Source organism: Corvus hawaiiensis, chromosome 7 (assembly GCF_020740725.1).
Source record: "Corvus hawaiiensis isolate bCorHaw1 chromosome 7, bCorHaw1.pri.cur, whole genome shotgun sequence".
NCBI lineage: Eukaryota > Metazoa > Chordata > Aves > Passeriformes > Corvidae > Corvus > Corvus hawaiiensis.
Genome location: NC_063219.1, coordinates 12,856,845 through 12,875,656, shown reverse-complemented (window position 1 = coordinate 12,875,656; position 18,812 = coordinate 12,856,845). Strand labels below are relative to the sequence as shown.

General features: G+C 40.1%; 1 protein-coding gene across 5 annotated transcripts in view; it reads right to left on the bottom strand.

Annotated features, from left to right (window-relative positions):
* Positions 1-204: 204 nt before the first annotated feature.
* SPATS2L (spermatogenesis associated serine rich 2 like) overlaps positions 205-18,812 on the bottom strand; it is an 86,899-nt gene continuing 68,291 nt past the window's right edge. For all 5 annotated transcript variants that reach the window (XM_048309583.1, XM_048309585.1, XM_048309582.1 and 2 more), the window contains 5 exons: positions 10,762-10,820; positions 7,302-7,411; positions 6,664-6,766; positions 3,402-3,622; positions 205-1,539 (listed from right to left, as the gene is read on the bottom strand). In XM_048309583.1, the coding sequence (XP_048165540.1) occupies positions 1,153-1,539; positions 3,402-3,622; positions 6,664-6,766; positions 7,302-7,411; positions 10,762-10,820 (880 nt within the window). In that variant the 3' untranslated portion in view covers positions 205-1,152. The remainder of the gene's footprint in view (positions 1,540-3,401; positions 3,623-6,663; positions 6,767-7,301; positions 7,412-10,761; positions 10,821-18,812) is intronic.

Here is an 18,812-nt window from a genome sequence, read left to right as displayed (position 1 = left end):
TAAACAGTAACTTACTTTAAAATGTGTTCATTGCTCTCATGGCAAGGTTGTTTTGTGCGCTGTGGCATTAGAATCAAGCTAGAAGCAAAAGCCTAGTCCCGTCCAAACTCAGCTGAAAGCCTCCCACTGATACCAGTTCAACTAAGCAAATACAATTTGGGTAAGAGCACAAGATTAGGCACTGCAAAGCAGCAAACACCAGAGTATTTTAGAAAGAAGATTTTAATTATTTGGAAGAAACAGGTTTTCTGAAATACAGACTCAGAACATAAAGACTAAGTAATTTATTACTCATAGCTCTTGTTATGGACAGATGGTTCCTACAGCAAAAATATAGAAAAATAATTTGAATTCAAGTCTAGAAGACCTGCAACTTTTCATATGCAAAAAATAAATCCAACTAGTCATAGAAAAGTGGCTGATAAGGATGGAGAACAGGGCTGTGCATCTGAATAGCCATTATATATACATTCCAAACTTAAATGAGCGTATTTCCTCAGCCTCATAAAAATAGTTTGTCCATGAAAAATACCAATATGTAATACATTTAATACAATTTATACTTGAATTTAAAGATCTCAGATTATGGAACAGTAAGCTAAAATCAAATGAACTGCTTTGTCAACTCTTCTTGTAGAGAACAATACTCTCTGCGTATACAGTGTGCATGCATGTACGTGTATACACGCACAAAAAAGAAGAGGTGTATAGAGATTTGCTGAAAAATTCTATAAGATTATTTGATTTCATTGCAGACCACAGCATACAAACTTCCTGGGATCCTTCTAATACAGGCTGTTCTATGAAATAATAATGTTGGCTGGTATAACCACGTATCTACAACAGGTTTTTGCTATTATGAATTTAATTATCAATTTACCTTTCCAATCTAGATTTCTTTTTTCTAAGAAATAAATGCTGCTTTGGTAAGATTCCATACAGTCATGACAAAATAAACGTGAACATATTGGGGAAAGCCTTGGAAGTATGATTTAATTTGATAATTAGCAAGTAATAAAGATACCAACAAGTTTTAAGCAGCAAAAGATTTAAAAGACTATGTTCTGACTTATTTTCTTCACCAACAAGCTTTTCGAGCAAGGAACTAAAATGAAGAGATTAAATTTCTCTGCCTGCCATCACTGTGACATTTTAAGCCACCAAAGTCACAGCTGGCACTGAAAGAACAGTGGCATCAGCAGAGACCTCCATTCTTGCAGGACATAAATTGCATTGTGACACCCTGCCTTGGAAAGGCCTGTGGTCTGCGGTGTCCGGCGTGTGATGCTTCCGTCGGGACTTCTCCGAATGCGTTGGATTCTCTGTGGTCCTTGCAGTTGTAGACTGCTCTTGATTTTTCATAGCTCCTTTGTTTTTAGATCGAAAGCTGTTATGCTGCTGTCTTCTGTGCTCAGACCTGGAACCACTCTTTGTATTTTGATCTGCCTCATTACTGGCACTTTGTGACTTATGAGATCCATTGAGCCGCATGTTTTGGTGCTGTGGGTTGAATCTTCGTCTCTGGCTAGAAGGCCCATTCTACCCAGAAAGAAATTGGATAACTGTTAGGTTGTCTGAATCCTTCCAACAGGCCAAGAAACACAGCAGTCAAAATTAACACTGTTACTAGGAGAGGGAAAACATGAAAAAGTTTTGATTGTTACCAGAGTCTCTTTATAATAACTAAAACCAGAACTGCAAATACCATACTACATCTGAGTAGCTAGAGATGCAGATGGCAGGTTCATCACTGATGCCAAATTAAAATATGCCATGATTCAAGAGAGTACAGAAAAGGGCATGAAATTCTAGATATCTCAACAGCAGCTGTTGAGGAAAGGAATCTGCAGGTTCTGGTCAATAGAAGATAAATATGACTCAGCAGTGCCCTGGCAGCCAGGAGAGCCACCCATGTCCTGGGGGGGCATCAGGCACAGCATCGCCAGCCAGGCAGAGGAGGGGATTGTCCCCTCTGCTCTGCACTCAGGCAGCCTCACCTCGAGTGCTGGGGGCAGTTTTGGGTGCCATGATATAGGAAAGACATTAAACTATTAGAGAGTGTTCAAACGAGGGCTACAAGGACAGTGCAGGGCCTGGAAGGGAAGCTGTATGAGGAGCAGCTGAGGTTGCTTGGTCAGTTCAGCCTGGAGAAGAGGACACTGAGGGGAGACCTCACTGCAGTTACAACTTTCTTGTGAGGGGAAGAGGAGGGGCAGGCACTGTAATGACCAGTGACAGGACCCGAGGAGATGGCCTGAAGTTGTGCTGAGAGGTTCAGGCTGGGTATCAGGAAGTTCTTTATTCAGAGGGTGGCTGGGCACTGGAACAGGCTCCCCAGGGACGTGGTCACAGCATCAACCCTGACAGAGGTCAAGAAGTGTTTGGACAATGCTCTTAGGCACATGGTGTGACTCTTGGGGATGGTGCTGTGCAGGGCCAGGAGTGGGACTCAACGCTCTTTGTGTATCCCTTTTGACTCAGGATACCTCTCTGTGATTCTCTGAGCAGTTAAGAAGTCCTGAAGAACTTGATACTGACTGATTTTTTCCCAAATCATGTATATTGCTTTCCTAGTAAAGCGTTGTGCAAGTTCTACAGTATGACTACAGGAAGAACAGATGTTCGTATGTAAATGAAAGTCAAGTGAAGAATCCTCATTGTGGAAGGCATGTCCATTGTGATATTTTGCTCAGAGGATGCTTTGATTCTTAGTGGGAAGTGACTGAATTACTTTTACTTGCATGCCTGACAGGATAGCTGATTCCATACATGCACTGACAATATACACTGCTCTTATATTTCCCTTCAGGCATCTACTTGAGCCTAATGTCCCCACTGGCACAAAATTCAGACCAACTTTAGTGGCAACTTTACCTAAGAACAATTGTACAGGGACATTCTAAGGTGCTATTACAACAAAATATAATTCATATATGTATCATACATATATAATATAATGCTACTAATATAGCACATAGCATATAACCTGTATTATAGAGCTTCTGAAATAATGTGCTTTTAAACCTGGCAGGATTCTACTTTCAAAGTGTATCTAATAATTGTGCTTCAACAGCACATCAACTGACCATTTGACAAGGACTACATGTTTTTCTACCATAGCAATTAGATATAATGGAGGGTATTTCTTTTTCACTCTATTACTGCCACTAGTCACTTTTAAACTGACAGCTGTCTTTACTCATATGCTATTTCTACTTTGTATGTTCATGCTGACTTGAAAATGAAGCTGGAAAGTATATGCTTACATATCTTCGAAAAGAATTAATTAAATAGAGACCGCAAACCAGTATTTGATTTCGTATTAACAACTTTCAATGCTACATATTTTTCTGAAAGTTTTGAAGTAATTTAGTTTAGTTCACAACTGATTGACATCTTACCTGCTTATTTGTTGGGACTCCTTGAGAAGAAGATTCTGTAGGATTGGAAGAAGGATGACTTTGTACTTTACTGCTGGTTGTTTTATTATCAGAGTTCTTGGCATTACTAGAGGACTTTCGGGTGTGCGTATTTTGCTTGCCAGTTGTTGCATGCGAGGTCATTGAAGACAGCACTAAACTACATGGTGTTCTTGAGGAGTAGTTGTTCTTTGGGTGAGAAACTATAAAAAAAGGATTATGTTATCAGTTAAATGATCAACATCTGAACAACAGGGCTGTATTCTTACCCTGCTTACAGTTAATTTTGGAAGCATTGTTTCAGTCTCACTTTAAATCATGAAGTCAGCTACCTTAAGCTAACTGTTGAAGTAACGTGGTGGGAGTCAGCCCATAGTGTTCCACACCTGTGAATCTGCCTCACTGCGAAGCACTTCTGGAGATAAAAGAGCCAATGTGGTGGCGCTACATTAAAACTGGAAGGAGTCTGGCAAAAGGCCAGGATTTTGGCATCCAAGAGAACTTCACTTATTCCTCTTGAAAGGAAATGGGTAAAAGAGATTCTTCCATATGATGGATATCTACAAAACCTGGAACTGAATGCATTGCACTAATCCACTTCATAGAGACCACAGCAGTGAGATTGCTCCTCACAATCAGGAACCACTACTGCCCATCTCAGCATATTCCTGCTCTCTACTTCTCAGTATTTTGAGATCACCTAATTTACTAAGCACTGTCATATCTGGGTATGAAATGCACCCAAAAAAATCCTTGATTCCTCTCTGCATTTCTTCAAGCTGCCTTTGTGAAATGGCCCCCAAGCAGTCTTGAAGAAGATTCTGAGGCTAATGAAGTTCTTGATCTTAATTTGCTGTCCTGATTTTTCTGATTATGGAATTTTTCTGTTTCCTTCTGGTACAGATGACAAATCTGAGGTTCACTCCAGAGAGACACCTGTTGTTTTTATCTATTTTTTCACTTCTAGTACAGAGAAAGAAGATGAGGAATCATTTTAATAACTAAGCATCATCTGTTAGCTTTACTGAGGATCTTATTCACTTATGCCAACATCAGCTACTTCTCCCACTAGGTGTCCTCTTCAGAAAAACAATGCAATGACCTGCACAATGAACTGAATTTTCCCTTCTGTGTTCAGTGAGGACAACCATCCCTGAATTCTATTAATTCTCTCTTGCCTAAAACACACTGCTGCACATGGAAGACCATTTAAAAACCCAGATGCTTGTAATAAAAATGTATTTTTAACAGAAAAAGGTGTACAAGAAAAGGATACAACCCTCTGCTGGGCATTCATATGTCAATCCAATTATTTTTGTTTCTTCCTGTCCTTAATTTTGAGTACATGCTGTCTATGCTCTTCTCATGCTAGAACATTTCTTCCTTTGCACAAGCTCTGTGGGTTTGGTTATTGCTTTTGTTAAAGCCCTTAACAGTGGCTGTTTGTAGCTATAGGCCTTGTATAATCTCTGCTTGAGGGGTATTTGCAGCTCCCAGCAGGGTAGGGGTCTCATTGAGAGATGATGCTAAGAGGAACATCTTTTGCACTGAAAAGCTCTTGTCAAAGACACCCATCATCATGAGTTGCTCATCTAAGGTCACTGAGGGCAGGTATGAGCAAAGTTCTGCAGACAGTCAGTGCACTATCAGTCATTTCTAGGATGACACTGCTCCCCTGCTAATAGCTGCTCTTCTGACTTCACTGACCTGATTTGAACATGCCTGCATCAAACTATGCTTATGTAATGCTTTACTGAAATGAGGTATAAATAATTAACTTGCAGAATTAACTGCAGCTGGAAGTTATTTAGGCAAGTAGTTCATTGAGTTTAGTTTAAAAAAAATAGTCTATGGTTGTATCAATAGCAGCTGTGGTACTATTAGTCAAGATAATCTTTATGGCATTTTCAATCTCTTATGCCTCAGGGTATTAGATAGGGTCTATGAGGTGACTGTAAACAATTAGATGCATTACTGGGAAGTTTACGTCTTCCTCTGAAACATCCTGGGTTGGTTTCACTGAGAGACAGGATATGGGGTTAGATGGATCTTCAAAGCGTTCTGCAAAAGCAATTCTTATGGTCTAATGAGTTAAACTGGTTATGCCTCCAAGCAGTCAGTTCTTTAGCTATGCAGTCAGAACCTTGTATTGGCAGACTGTGTAGCATTTTCTCTGTTTTGTATTTTAAGGAACTACTTGAAAACATTTATTATTTTCCTTCCACCAAGATGCACTAGTTAAGTATTGTTTTACCAGTTTTCTCCTGACTGGAATACCATAGGACAGAGTAACATTCTGGGCAAAGCCTTATATTATTTACTTTTTTTAGGGGAAAAAAGCATGACAAAGATGAAAAATAGGCTCTTATTTTGCAACTGGGACATGACACTTTTAGCAAAAAAATGCAAAACTGAATTTCCAAGCAGAAGGGCAGATGATTTGGAAACAGGAGCCTGGAGAAAAAGAGGCTGAGGGGAGACCTTATTGCTCTCTACAAGCACCTAATAGGAGGTTGTAGCAAGGTGGGACCAGTCCCTTCTCTCAGGTTACAAGTAACAGGATGAGAGGAAATAAGTCTCTTGTATCACCAAGGGAGGTTTAGGTTGGATATTAGGAAACATTTTGTTACAACAAGGGTTGTCACAGATTGGAACAGGCTGCCCAGGGAAGTGTTCAAAAAACACGTGGATATAGCACTTGAGGGCATGGTTTAACTGTGAACATGGTGGTTGACAGTTGGACTTAGTGAACACAGAAGTCTTTTCCTACCTTAATGATTCTATGATTTAGGACTCCATATGGCTCCTGAAAAACCCAGTGAATACTGTTATAAAGCTGGGGAGTTACTTCTTAGCAGGAGAGATCTGAATTGGTCTCATTACATTATGCTCACACAGAGAAGCTTCCAATTTACTATTTATTTATAAATTACTGAATTTGTGTATTCCCTAGAGCTGGAGATCCTGTTTAGATTGAAAACTCCAACTGATCTGAGTAATACATGGAAATTGCTGACAAAGATGGTACTGTGCACCTGCATATGGACTGTGCAGCCCAGGCACAGTGAGTCTAACATGTTGCATACTGTAAAGTTGACTTGTGTGTGTTCAGCAGTCCTGCTGCAGCCAGAGACACCACTCATACTGGGCTTGCTACACACACACACACTGGCAGCACATGTGCTGTCAGCTCTGCTGAACAGGTATGTTCTGAGAAACTCTGAGAGGAATCATCAGCACTTACTTTCTCCACAGAGCTGAATCTGGGTCTTCAGCTGCTCTGTATCACAGGAAAATCGGGCAGACCTGCCCAGCTCTTCATCGTATTTCCGTTCACTCACAAAGTGCTGCGAAAATAGACATGATAACAGTAATTTACATTCTGAACAAAAGACTGTATGGATGGTAAAAGAACCAATCAATACTTAAGCTCACTTTAAGGCTCAACAAATTCTTGACCCCGCCCTGTACACAAGATCTCTGTGTAGAACCAAGTACTACCCCATCTGTACAAAATTACGTCTCACAGCCCAGTGATGGGTGGATCACTCCCACACTTGGGAAGTGGGTCATTTCAGCAGAGAATATGTGTTTGATCACTGAACCTGAAGCTATCAGGTTTACTTGCCAAGTCTAAATGATACACAAACAGCAAAACTCCCCACTGCTACACTGAAGAGGGGATAGCTTACACTTCTCCTATAGCATCTGTACACCGCTCAGAGGTGCTACAGTACTTTAAGAAGCTACACTTTCCCTATGGAAAGCTATTTACCCCTCGGCCCATGGCAGGAATGAACAGCCTGGGCATGTTAATGTGACAACTCTTCCCAGACGTTTCTGCAAACAGCTAAAATACCCAATCAGAAGTGAACGCCTGACCTTAATTTCAGCCCTAAGTTCAGACAGTTGTGCTTCAGCCATCTGACTGGCCAGGTCTGCCAGTCTCTTCAGCTCCTCAGCTTTCTTCTGCCGAGCAGTCAGGATTTCCACTGCCAAATACCAATAGTCAGCCATTAATGCTAGGAAGGTAAATTGCTTTGTAATTTATTAGTCTTTGGGCATTAACATGGTACATCACATGCGAGACAAACATGGACCACTGACTTCAACTGGACTTCCAATATGCTACTTGCACAGATTAAGTTGATCAGCATATTTCACTGAACTGCCTGATTTTGAAAAAGATCTGAAAATGAAAATGTCAGAAAATCAAAGTTAAACCAATCCTCCAACATTCAGACAAACAGGGGCAAAGACATGTTGTTTTGAGTTTTCTGGTGCTTTATTCTGAATCGCAAATACAGGGAGCCTTCCACTGAGACATGGAAAGAAGCATTACATGGAGTCACCAGCCTGTTTCTGAAGACATGCTGTATTTGATTTACCTAGGGGAATTTCACTTCCTCTGAAAAAACCCCTGTTCATATACATCACCATTTTGCCTTCACATACGAAATATACACATTTGCCATTTCAACAGCAAAGCAGCTTTGAAGGCCAATAGTCTTTATTAAAAATAATACTAAATATTCATTACTGCCTGTCTTGTATATTCTATGTAAGGAAGGGGTGAGTAGTTACAGTCTTATAGGGAAAGATTAATCATAAACCACGAGGCAATGATCTACTTATACACAAGATAATACGACATGGTAATTTTGGTGGAAAACAAAATATACACCAACTATTACCTACATGGTGACTCAGTGTAAAAGCAACAACTGATTAACTATCTGATGGGATCACTACTTATGGCAGAGAGGAAACAACATCTAAACGCAAAATAGTAACAGTCATAGTCTTTTGTCTTGAACTTACACATACAGTCAGGGGGAGTGGTACTTAATGTAAACTACCCTAAGGACACACTCCATTACAGCTGTGGAGATCTTGGCTTCTTTGCCTTCTTTTTGCCACAAATTTCCACGGCACAGTTGAGAATTAATGATATTTCACAGACAGTTTGCTTCTTAACCCATTATCATTTATTTAATCAGGTAACACCTTCTTTTGAAAGTATCATAGAATCATAAATAGTTTGGGCTGGAAGGGAACTTTAAAGGTCTCGAGTCCAACCCCCCTGCAATGACCAGGGACATCTTCAATAGATGGGGTTGCTCAGAGCCTGACCTTGAATGCTGCGAGGGATGAGGATCTCCCCTCCTCTGGGAAACCTGTTGCCATGTTTCACTGAGTGCAGCATGGTCCAGCAGGCACAGGGAGACACAGCTGCACCTGTACAGCTGTGTGGGAGCAAACAAACTGTGTGACTGTAGAGGAGCGCGCGTCACACAGGGCAGGGAAGGCAGAGGTGGCTACAGTTCCTTTAGGGTAAATCTGTGCCTACATCATTACTTATGTTAAGAACAGCTGCTATCTCTCCAGCTGATCTTTTAATTTCATTTTTTGTAGAATATGATGTACAAGAGTGAGAAAATTTTATCAGATAAATTGAACAGTTTACCAGCTGCTTACCTTGTCCAATAGTTCTGCTTTACTGCTTATTCTAGGTAATGCTAATACTGTTCCTCCCCAAGATGAACATCCTCTTTGCTGAAGTGACTGCCTAGACCATATGATCTCATACTGGCATTTATTTCCATGAGATGCCAGCCAAAACCCATGTTTTAAAAAAACCCTGAAATTATCATATTTGGAATTTTTCCTAGTGTTGACATTAAGAATAAGATTACCCACTGTAAAACAGTCCTTGAGTACAGCAAAAAGATATGAAAATAAATAATATTCTAAATCTCAGTTAGCATGTTAGAGTCCTGTAACAACTTGCTGCCTGTTTCTGAAGGCACTATACAGCCTACAGCAACCTTGAGAGACAGCAGAAACCATGCTGTTGGAGACAGGTACTGGGGCCATCCACTGTCATGCATGGAGCTGGCAGGAAAACAGGGAAACAGAGCATGCCATGTGCAAATGGAGCACTTTGCACGCCAGTAAGTAGGAATTTGGTTTACTTTCTACAAAAATTCCTGTAACTGGCCAAGATTAATGAAGGGACCCTATAATACCATCAGCCCTGGACAGTGGATTTCCAAAATGTGGTTTTGTTTATGCAGTTAGGGCTTAAACCTGTGTCTGCTGATCAGTGGGAATTCTACCACTGGTTTTCCTGGGAATGAGTGCATGCTCTGTAGCTGATTATGGCTACCTGGTGTCTGCAGGTAACCAAAAAGCTGCTGATACATATCCCTCCACAGCTCCTTCCCAGAATAACACAGAGCTTCCAATCCACATCTATTTCATGTTATTCCTAGAAATTTAACAAATAAAATTCAAAACACAAACTAATGCAAATCTCTGCTGTCATAACTCATACCTTCTAGTTTCCAAACATACAACTGCAAGAGACTTGGGCAGCAACAGAGAATTTAGACCATTTTTTTAAACAAAAATTCAATTAGTATACCTTTGTAAACTAAGTGAGTTCTAAATGCAAATGAAGCATTCAAGAATGTTACATATATTTGTGACCCTGCTTGGAAGGACCTTAAATTCAGGAATCAATAAAAGGATTATATACATTCCTAGAAATGATATTTTCATCTGCCAGGAAAAGTATCATTCTAACAATGCTTTGGTTAGTGTTCAATTTCTTGCTTAGCATTCTCTACTGAAACACATTCCCCTGTATTTACTGGGGGTAAATACAAATCTTGGATGGAGTGTAAGACAGGTATTGTGGTATCCTAATACATGGCTCATCTTGCTTCCCTCCCCCCCCCATGAGAATATATATACATGAAAATGCAAAAACCAGAGACAACATGAAAGCCTAGAATCAGATCAGCTCCCATAGATTATTAAGAAAACAGACTGCAGTAAACATCTGTTTTTAGATTTTTTTAAAAATTGTTCTAATTCATAAGATTGATCATTCTCCGTTAAAGCTATGCAAGGCAACACAATAACCTACTCCCCTACTCCGTAATTCCAGTATTCTAACTTACGTAGGTAATATAAGCAAGCAAACAGTGATTGATAAATGGAAACAAAGTAATTGAATAACCACAGAAATGAGGGGGGGGAAAAAAAAAAAAAGAGTGGTCAAAAATCTCTGATAGGTAAGCAGAAGGAGTAAGTAATTTAAATCTAACTCCATATCACCTTTTGGTTTACCTTAATTTCATAATACTGAAATTTTGATGTACAATCCTCACAGAAACTACCCTGGAACATCAAAGCCTTATCTGACTATATACATATAGAATGAAAGATGATGGAATGCTGCTAACCAAATTTATGGATTGTGTAATTTTCTGCCAAACAAAACAACTGTTTCCACAGTATTCCAGAATTTCCCTGCATTTTTTTTTTTACTTACTGGCTTCTTCTTTAACTTTATCAATTTCTGCCATTAATGACACTTCTTTGTCTACGATGCTAAAAAAGGAAAAAAAGAAAGAAAAAAATAATAATTTAATTCATGCTAGAACTACAACAAATCGAAAGCTGTAACTACACGCAGACTTCAGACATTAATTATGGGCTGTTTCGAAATGAGTAAGACTTAAAAAATTGAAGCTGAAGAAACACCTAGGCAAGCCAGCTACAAAAAATTAGTGATAATGAATGTGTGCTGCTTTACACAAACACCTCACTGGCCTTCCCATGTATCTGCACAGATGTGGAAGTCAGTCTGATTCAGCAGAGCAATCCTCAAATGACTCAACAGCCTGTTTCCTAATTAAGCCAGATATACCATTGCTGCTACCCAGATTAATACAGTTTAGGTCTCAGCACAAAACTAAGAATGCAACAAAATTAAAGATGTGTGAAATGAGGTCCTTCTCTTCCTTAGAGATATTTTTGCAAAACATGTCAGGGTAAACAAGAAAATGGTTTGTGATGTAAGTAAACATTAAAGTATCTCCATAAAAGAAGTCAGTTTCCCTGGCCCCTATTCCCTCCAGGACTGGGAAGTCAAGTTGTTCCACTTTTACTTGGCCTTCCTAAAGGAGTCATGTGCCTCTCCTTCACAAACGTTTGGTGTCTGATCCCTGATAACGCTTATAAGCTGTCAAAGTGCAACTGTCTGAGAGCAGACACGTCGTGTGGTAAATTGGTCACATTATGAACACAGTAACATTGTCCAGTGGAGTAGCATCTCTGCAGAAGGCTCTCCAGGGGACAGTGCTCTGGTGTGTCACTCTGTTTTCGCCTCAGTAGATTATTCTTAAAGTTAAATTCACATTTAATAAACACCACTAATATTAATGTTTGTGTTTGCATAAGCGAGTAAATTCAAGCAGCTGGGGGAGAAATTGCAGAAAGTATGTCAAACACCAGGAGTACATCTAGGCACACACTCAAGGGAAGAGTGGAGCTCTCAACCCTTTTAGTAAAATCAACCTTAAACATTAGCTTTTGTACCCAGTGAAGACCCTGAGTTACATGTGAACAGGCTTCTACTGAAGGAAGACATTATACAAAACTTAAACCCAAAACATTTGTCTAGAACGTCCTTAGCAAGAAAAGAAGATCATGCAGAGTTCAGTGGGCAGTAAAGAGAGACGGAAGACTTTAAGAGAGAAGAACTGACAGGTCCTTAACTACAACAGGGAAAGATTGGTGAGCAGGCAGTGTGGGGAACACACAGCAAACACACAGCTGACAACCAAGCATTTACCAGCTAGAGCATGTTCAAGTGCCATTCATTGAAATCTTCCAACCAGCCTCATACAGGAGGGTTGCAACAGAAGCTCTGCAGTCTTCTGCCCTCGGGTTTTCCCAGCCTCCCATGCCCCCTGTAGAGGAGGAAACCTTTACACTGCCTCCCAGTAGTCAACAAGAGGGACAGAAGCTGGTTGGCTGATGGCAAAGGCTGCAGTAAGACAACACAACTGCAGTGTAACACTTTTTTTTGTTTCATACATAGAAACAAGACTAAAATTATTGTTTTGGCCTGCCAGATCAATTTAGTGTGACGTACACACCAGAGGAAATAAAACAGCAGGGTGTTTTCACGGTAGAGCAAATCAGTTAAGAGGGAGGCTCTGACAATGGAAGGACACGCTTGTTCCAGTTGGCACTCAGTATTCTCCAGCATAAGCATTAAGCTTAAACTCCAAATAAGCAGGTGATGATTTCAGCTTGCTAATCTAAATAGTCATAGCTTCTCAGGATTAATCTACTTTCAAATAGCTTTTGTAACTACATGGTTTAAATAAACTTCCTTGATTTTCACAACAGGTGGCTGAAACGAGTCTTGTAAGTTCTTACCTATTTCTACCCTCTACAAAGAGAATCTAATAATCTTTACTATTTTCTCTTAAATTAAAAAACCTGCAGATTTTTGTCTTTTCTGCCTCTGTTATCAAAGTGTCTCCCTAGCACACTACACAGGTTATATAAACATGAACTTTTGTCTAGAAAACATATTCAAGCAACAAGGTCACAACAGCAGAGCTCATGAGAAGAGTGTTTTAGTGCAGTTCATTCCAGGACCGTCCTCTCTCCAGTCTAACAACAGATCCTTACTAAACCGGTTGGCCCCTAACATTTTATTTTGATGCCAAATAGAACCACTTTTAATACCGGAATGAAAGCAAGGCCATAGCAGTCCCGTATTTATCATATTTTATAGTCAAATCTTATGTGTTACTAGACAGTTTTCCATTCCTAATGTTTCATTTTGGTCTCTGACAAATATTTCAGGAAAGTGTTTGGATGTTGTAGCAGTAGAGGACAGGACCGATAAATTTAAAGAACAACCACCTGAGTACCTCCCTTCTAGCTAGCTACAAACTAACACTGGAAAAATTAAAGAATAACACAAGAGAAAAACAGTTTGGTGCCTTTGCCCATGTCAGACTAGTTAATATGATAAAGTAAGTTTCTTTAACGTACAGACCTTCATGAGGATTCCCCTCCCTGAAGACAATACAGCTGTACTAATTTATATCAGCAGAGGACAAGCACTCTTGGCTAAAAAGAGGAAACATACTAATTTTCATCTGGAAGCGTACAACCGCATTTCTCAGCTGGGAAACCATAAATGGCCATGTGTCATATATGGGAAAAGTTAATGTTTCTTTAGATATGTCCTAGGCCAACCAGCACCAGCAAATGCAAAATAAGAGCAACACTTCCTCCAACAAGAATTTATCAGCATTATAAACAGATGAAAACAACAGACAGAAAACTGGAAAAAAAAAACTGGCCTGAGGGGATAAAAAAAAGACAGCTACAAAGAGAAATCTAAATGCTAACATATAGAAGGAGAAAGGACAAGAACAGTGTGGAAAACCAATGGATGAAATCTTGTCTCTCATTCCTGCTAGGATCCCACTGTTTTCACATAAAGGTCCCACAGTCACTTAAACTGAACAGCTCCTTAACTTAGGAGTTCAACCATTTTTAATGTATTTTCTGGAAAAATGCCCTACTCAGCCTTAATACAGTGATCGTGATTAGACCACAGCAAAAATGTTATTGAGAACTGCTCCGAGCTCAGCTCAGCAATACCTCCTGGGAAAGCATTTTCTTTTAATGCTTCTTAGTGTCCCTTTGACACTAAAATGTTGTATCAAGCTGGTACACTCCAGTGCACAGCCTGTAGCCATTGGTATGCTGTGGAGAACTGGATACTGAGTGCTACAGGAACTTTCTGCACACTCAGGTATAACCAGATTTGAGCTCTAGCAGAGGAAGGAACAGAATGCATTTCAGATCTAAAGACACCTGAGGGAAAACATTCTGCTAATTCCTTCCTCTCTAGTTACGTTCTCTTGGGTTTTCTATAGATGTTTGGAACTGGGTTTAAAATCATGGACATACTACTTTAGCTGATGTTCTGGAGAGTTCATAATCTTGTCAATTTTTTCTGATTACTCTGAGCACTAAAAATCTCCTTACCTTGAGTATCAGTATCAACACCTGAATATATTCCCACATACCATTTGAGACTCTGGCGACAAACACACAACTCAGAACCACTTCTTTCTTTGAATGTACCTGAATCCATGCCCTAATCATCAGTCCACAGGTTCCCCTGCTGTAGTAGACCAAGCACTGGGACTCAATTCCCTCCTCCACTGACCAGACTCAAGATAGCTCTGAATCAACTGAGTCTTATCTCCATGACGGATGATACAGAAAAAAACAGAGTAACATTATTATCCCTTTCTTTTCTGCCTCCCTTCACCACACCAGGCTCCTGAAAGGACTGATTCTTCCTTTCCTTACCCCTCACGTTTTCAGGATCATGACCTAGGTACCAAACTTGAGCTATCAGCATCATATCACTGTTCACCACAGGTATCTGCAGTTTGGAGCACAGGATTTAGCACTCTTTGAGCTTAATATCCAGGTGAAATTTTGAAGCAAGGCTCAGGAAGGAGACAATTTTGTTGAGGGGACATGGCAAAGCAGAGGCTTAACATGGAGGGCATGCAAATGAGACACAGCCAATGCTTGTGCTGTAGAGATATGAAACGCAGCAGGAGAGACAGCAGCTCTCTAGGAATCATTTTGCTGAAGTGATTTTGAGGGCAAAAACTTAAGTGCCCTGTTCCTGGTCAAATGAACAGTACTCATGCCTGGCCTTACACAGGCTGGCAGGATTCACACTAGTGTACAATGGCAAAAGAGCTGCAAATGCCAAACTACAATGAGCTGCTGGCACAGCAATGATAGGGGCAAATTATGCTGACAGCTGCCTCATTTCACAGTTTCATACTCAGAACAAATTCAGAATTTGTTCTGACATTAGTGGAAACAAATTAATCTTCCTCTAGTTTACTGCATGAAATTTAGTATTTGCACAGTGAAAAAGAAAAGATATTTTCAGTCAGCTGCAATACCTCCAAATCCCACTAAAATGATTAAAGTTATTAGTGCCTCTTGAGAAAAGCTGCTTCAGGGTGCCAGGCTGGCTGATTTATAGCTTTACTGATGAGAATCACAAGGGTTCCAGATGACCAGAATCTTCTCTTTCCTTCTGCCTCTTCTAGGCATTATGACAAACCAACCTATTGTGCCTGAAGAGATGGGGAAATAAAAAGACCAAGCTGACATGGAGGCAAACATGCTGACACAGCTCACAAAGGTAAGCCCCAGCTGCATGGCACCGAGGTTACTGTTAAGTGTAATTCGAATGAGTCCTTTCATAACCCTGTTAAACCCCTCAAAATGCCGATTTTCTCCTTGGAGCATTTAATAAGCTTTACTCTCCCCTGAACCAGCTTTGTGCACAGTTTGAGAATGACTGTTGTTCTGGAGACTGAGGAAGACAGTGTCAGCTGTGGCATCCTGAATAACTGCAGCAGGGCTCTTCATCCAGAAGAAGAAGAGCTATTTTTTCATGGGCATCCTCTGGGGGCTGGTTCAGCTGGAGAGCTGCTGAACACTGAAGTACAATTTGAGCCCTTTTTTCATAAGGAAGGGAGTTTGAGTAGTTAGACACTATTAGAGTCTGACAGCTTAAGCATCAACAAAAATACAAGATACTCCAGTGATGTTGCTCTGTCAACACTTTGGAACAGACCCCAGTAGCTCCCTGAAGTTGTACTGATTGACAAGCTGCTGACAAGCTCAAGCAAGTTTGAGGGATGTTAGTACTGTTACTGTCTCTGCTACATTTGAGCTGATGTTACATGCAAATTCATGAGATGGTCCTGATAAGCTCTACATTGGTCTTTAAGTATTATGCTCTTTTTCTTGCACATACTTCCCGTCTATCATAAAAATATTAGACCCACAAGCAGTGTGAAAAGACAACTGGTAAGAACCTCTAATCCAATTGTGTATTTCACAAAAGAATCCTGCACCTCAATCCAAAAACTAGAACTGTCCCTGTCAAACTTTTGGCATAAGGAGATAGAATGATGTGATGACAATGTAAATATAAAGCCCAATCACCTGTACTAGGTGATTACAAGTGTTAAAGGATTACTGCCTAGCCAAGCTATTTTGTAATTGGAGAAATGATACTTCAAGTTTCCTTTATATTAATAGGAAATATATATATTGTAGAAAATATCTTGTAGGAAAAGCTGTTACACTACGTATTTTGCAATGTTTCAGTAGATTATATTCTTCCAGTATTAGCTCAATATTATTTAAATGTTCACAATGCTTGAAGGCTATTTGATCCCCATATTAGCATATGCACGATTACACAGCAAACCAGATTACATGAATTTTCATTCTGATCACTAGTACAGTCTGACAATAAGAAGATAAACAAAAGACAGCATAAATCAATTTCACTGAAATCCTTTCCTCTGCAGAGTACAATCTAGCAGAACTGAAAATACCCAAAGGCTTTTAGTTATTCAAGTTTATTTTGTGTAATTTTTTATCTACCTTCACTAACATTGCTCTCTTCAGCAGCCATAATTAAAGGTCTATTTGCAATTTTCTTTTAAGATCTCTTTACAAAGAATTAGAAATTTGTTGCCTCATCACAAAAACCTGTTTAAGCTAAAAACTGACATGGAAAACCTTTTCCTGAAAGAACATTTCTAAATTTTAGTTATTTAGAAATGAAGGCATCATCTCACAATTTGGCAGTTTTAACAACGGTGAGTATGAGTTGCACCACAGCTTGTTAGCATCCCGCACATTTTTACATGAACTTGTGAAGTATTTCTTTCCTATTTGAGTTTCAGTTCTGATCTGACTCCTGAGGTATCTGAATACCTTACTGGTTTTATATATTTTAGCCTAAACACACTCCAGCAAGGAGGAGACAGTTGTTGAGCTCCTGCTACAGAAAAGAGGCAACTTTCCCAAAAGCACATCGGAAAGTGGCCTCGAAGAAAGAAGAGTCTGGCTTTTTGGTGCAACATCAGTTGAAATTTTCAAGATAATTATTCCCTTTTTGTGTTTAGTAAGCTAGATTTCTCATTAGTCTGACAACACTGAGATCAGAAAGGAGATACTCACTTTTCATCCACAATGACATGCACAAAAGCAATAGTCTACCTGCACAGCCTCAAAACCAGTGTGTTCTGTTTTTTACTGAGGATGACAAACACATCTATGAATGACTGGGAGGGAAGAGGGGAGACACAAGGACATAAAATATGGACAACAGCTAAAAACCAATGTAATCCACCTCTGAATTTCACCTCTTTAATCTATTTTCACAAACTTGTTAAAAAACACCAGGATGAAGCAAGTAATTGTAAAAGACAAAGGGGTCAGAAGGGGGACTTAAGTATCTCATTGAAACCTAACTCCCCCCAGTTTCATGAGCTCTGTCTGTTCTCTCCACTAATGCACAGCAAGGGTGATCCCAGACTGCTGGAGGAGGTGAGGAGAATGCCAGCACAAGCCCCTCTCCCAGTGCTGCAGCTCTCCAGGCAAGTACCCAGCCTGAGGCCAGAGCTGTGGGATCAGGTTCCCCCAGACTCCCCAGGCAGCAGGGGCAGGGCCCAGGGGCCTTGGTCAAAGCACTGATCTTTGAAGGTACCTGAACACCCAGTGGGGCCAAGGAAACCTGAATGCAAGCAGACTGTTTTTATCTTCTCTGTGCTGACAAGGTTAAGGACTGGATCGTGTGACTGATGGGCAAACAAATATCACAACAAACTGCAAGAAGATTTGAAAACCTGGACTTTAGAGGCATAAGGACTACCAAAGGTCGGCTGTCAGACAGACAGAAACCTCATAGAACTGCCAGTAAATGGAGAGAAAAACAGTACAGGAACTCTGTTCAGTGTAAAGCAATACTAGTTCTGGCCTTTCCAGCCACCTGCCCATCTCCAAACTACCACATCACACACAGGCAGCTCTCATCTGGTGCCACTGATTCTGGGCTATAGGTGACAGAAAACCATCATCTTTACAGTTTGCCAAGTAAGGGTCCCAGAAAGGGGCAACTGTGTTCTCACTGTTCTACAACTGTGAACACTGGCAGCACTGCTCAGCACCCCACACTGAGTCAGTACAGACAACTATATAAGTACAGACATAATTACATTCTTTTAGATTATTTCTTCCCCCATTCAACCCCTCCTGTGCCTTAACTTAGAAATCAATATAAAAACTGCTTGATTTTCCGCAAACATAGAGCACCTGCTTTCTAATTGTTACCCTGAATCTATTTTAATATATTTTTAAATTGTCAGTTTTGCCAAACTCTATTTTCCCAGCATTATGTCAGAATCAATTTTTTATCTAGCCTATGGTAAAGCTTTCAACTGCTTTTTCTTCACTCCAAAAATTCATTTGTGTTGATTTTCATGCTCTTAACAAAGCACTGGACATACCAACATGTTAGAAAAGAGTAAAGATGCTTGTATTTATGTGGTTCAGTTCTGCATGCAGTGTAATTAAACCTGAATCTTACTACTTTCTACAGACTATTTGTGGCTAGCAGCAGACCATATGGGCAAGTAGCAGATGTTTCCTTTGAGTTTTCCATAT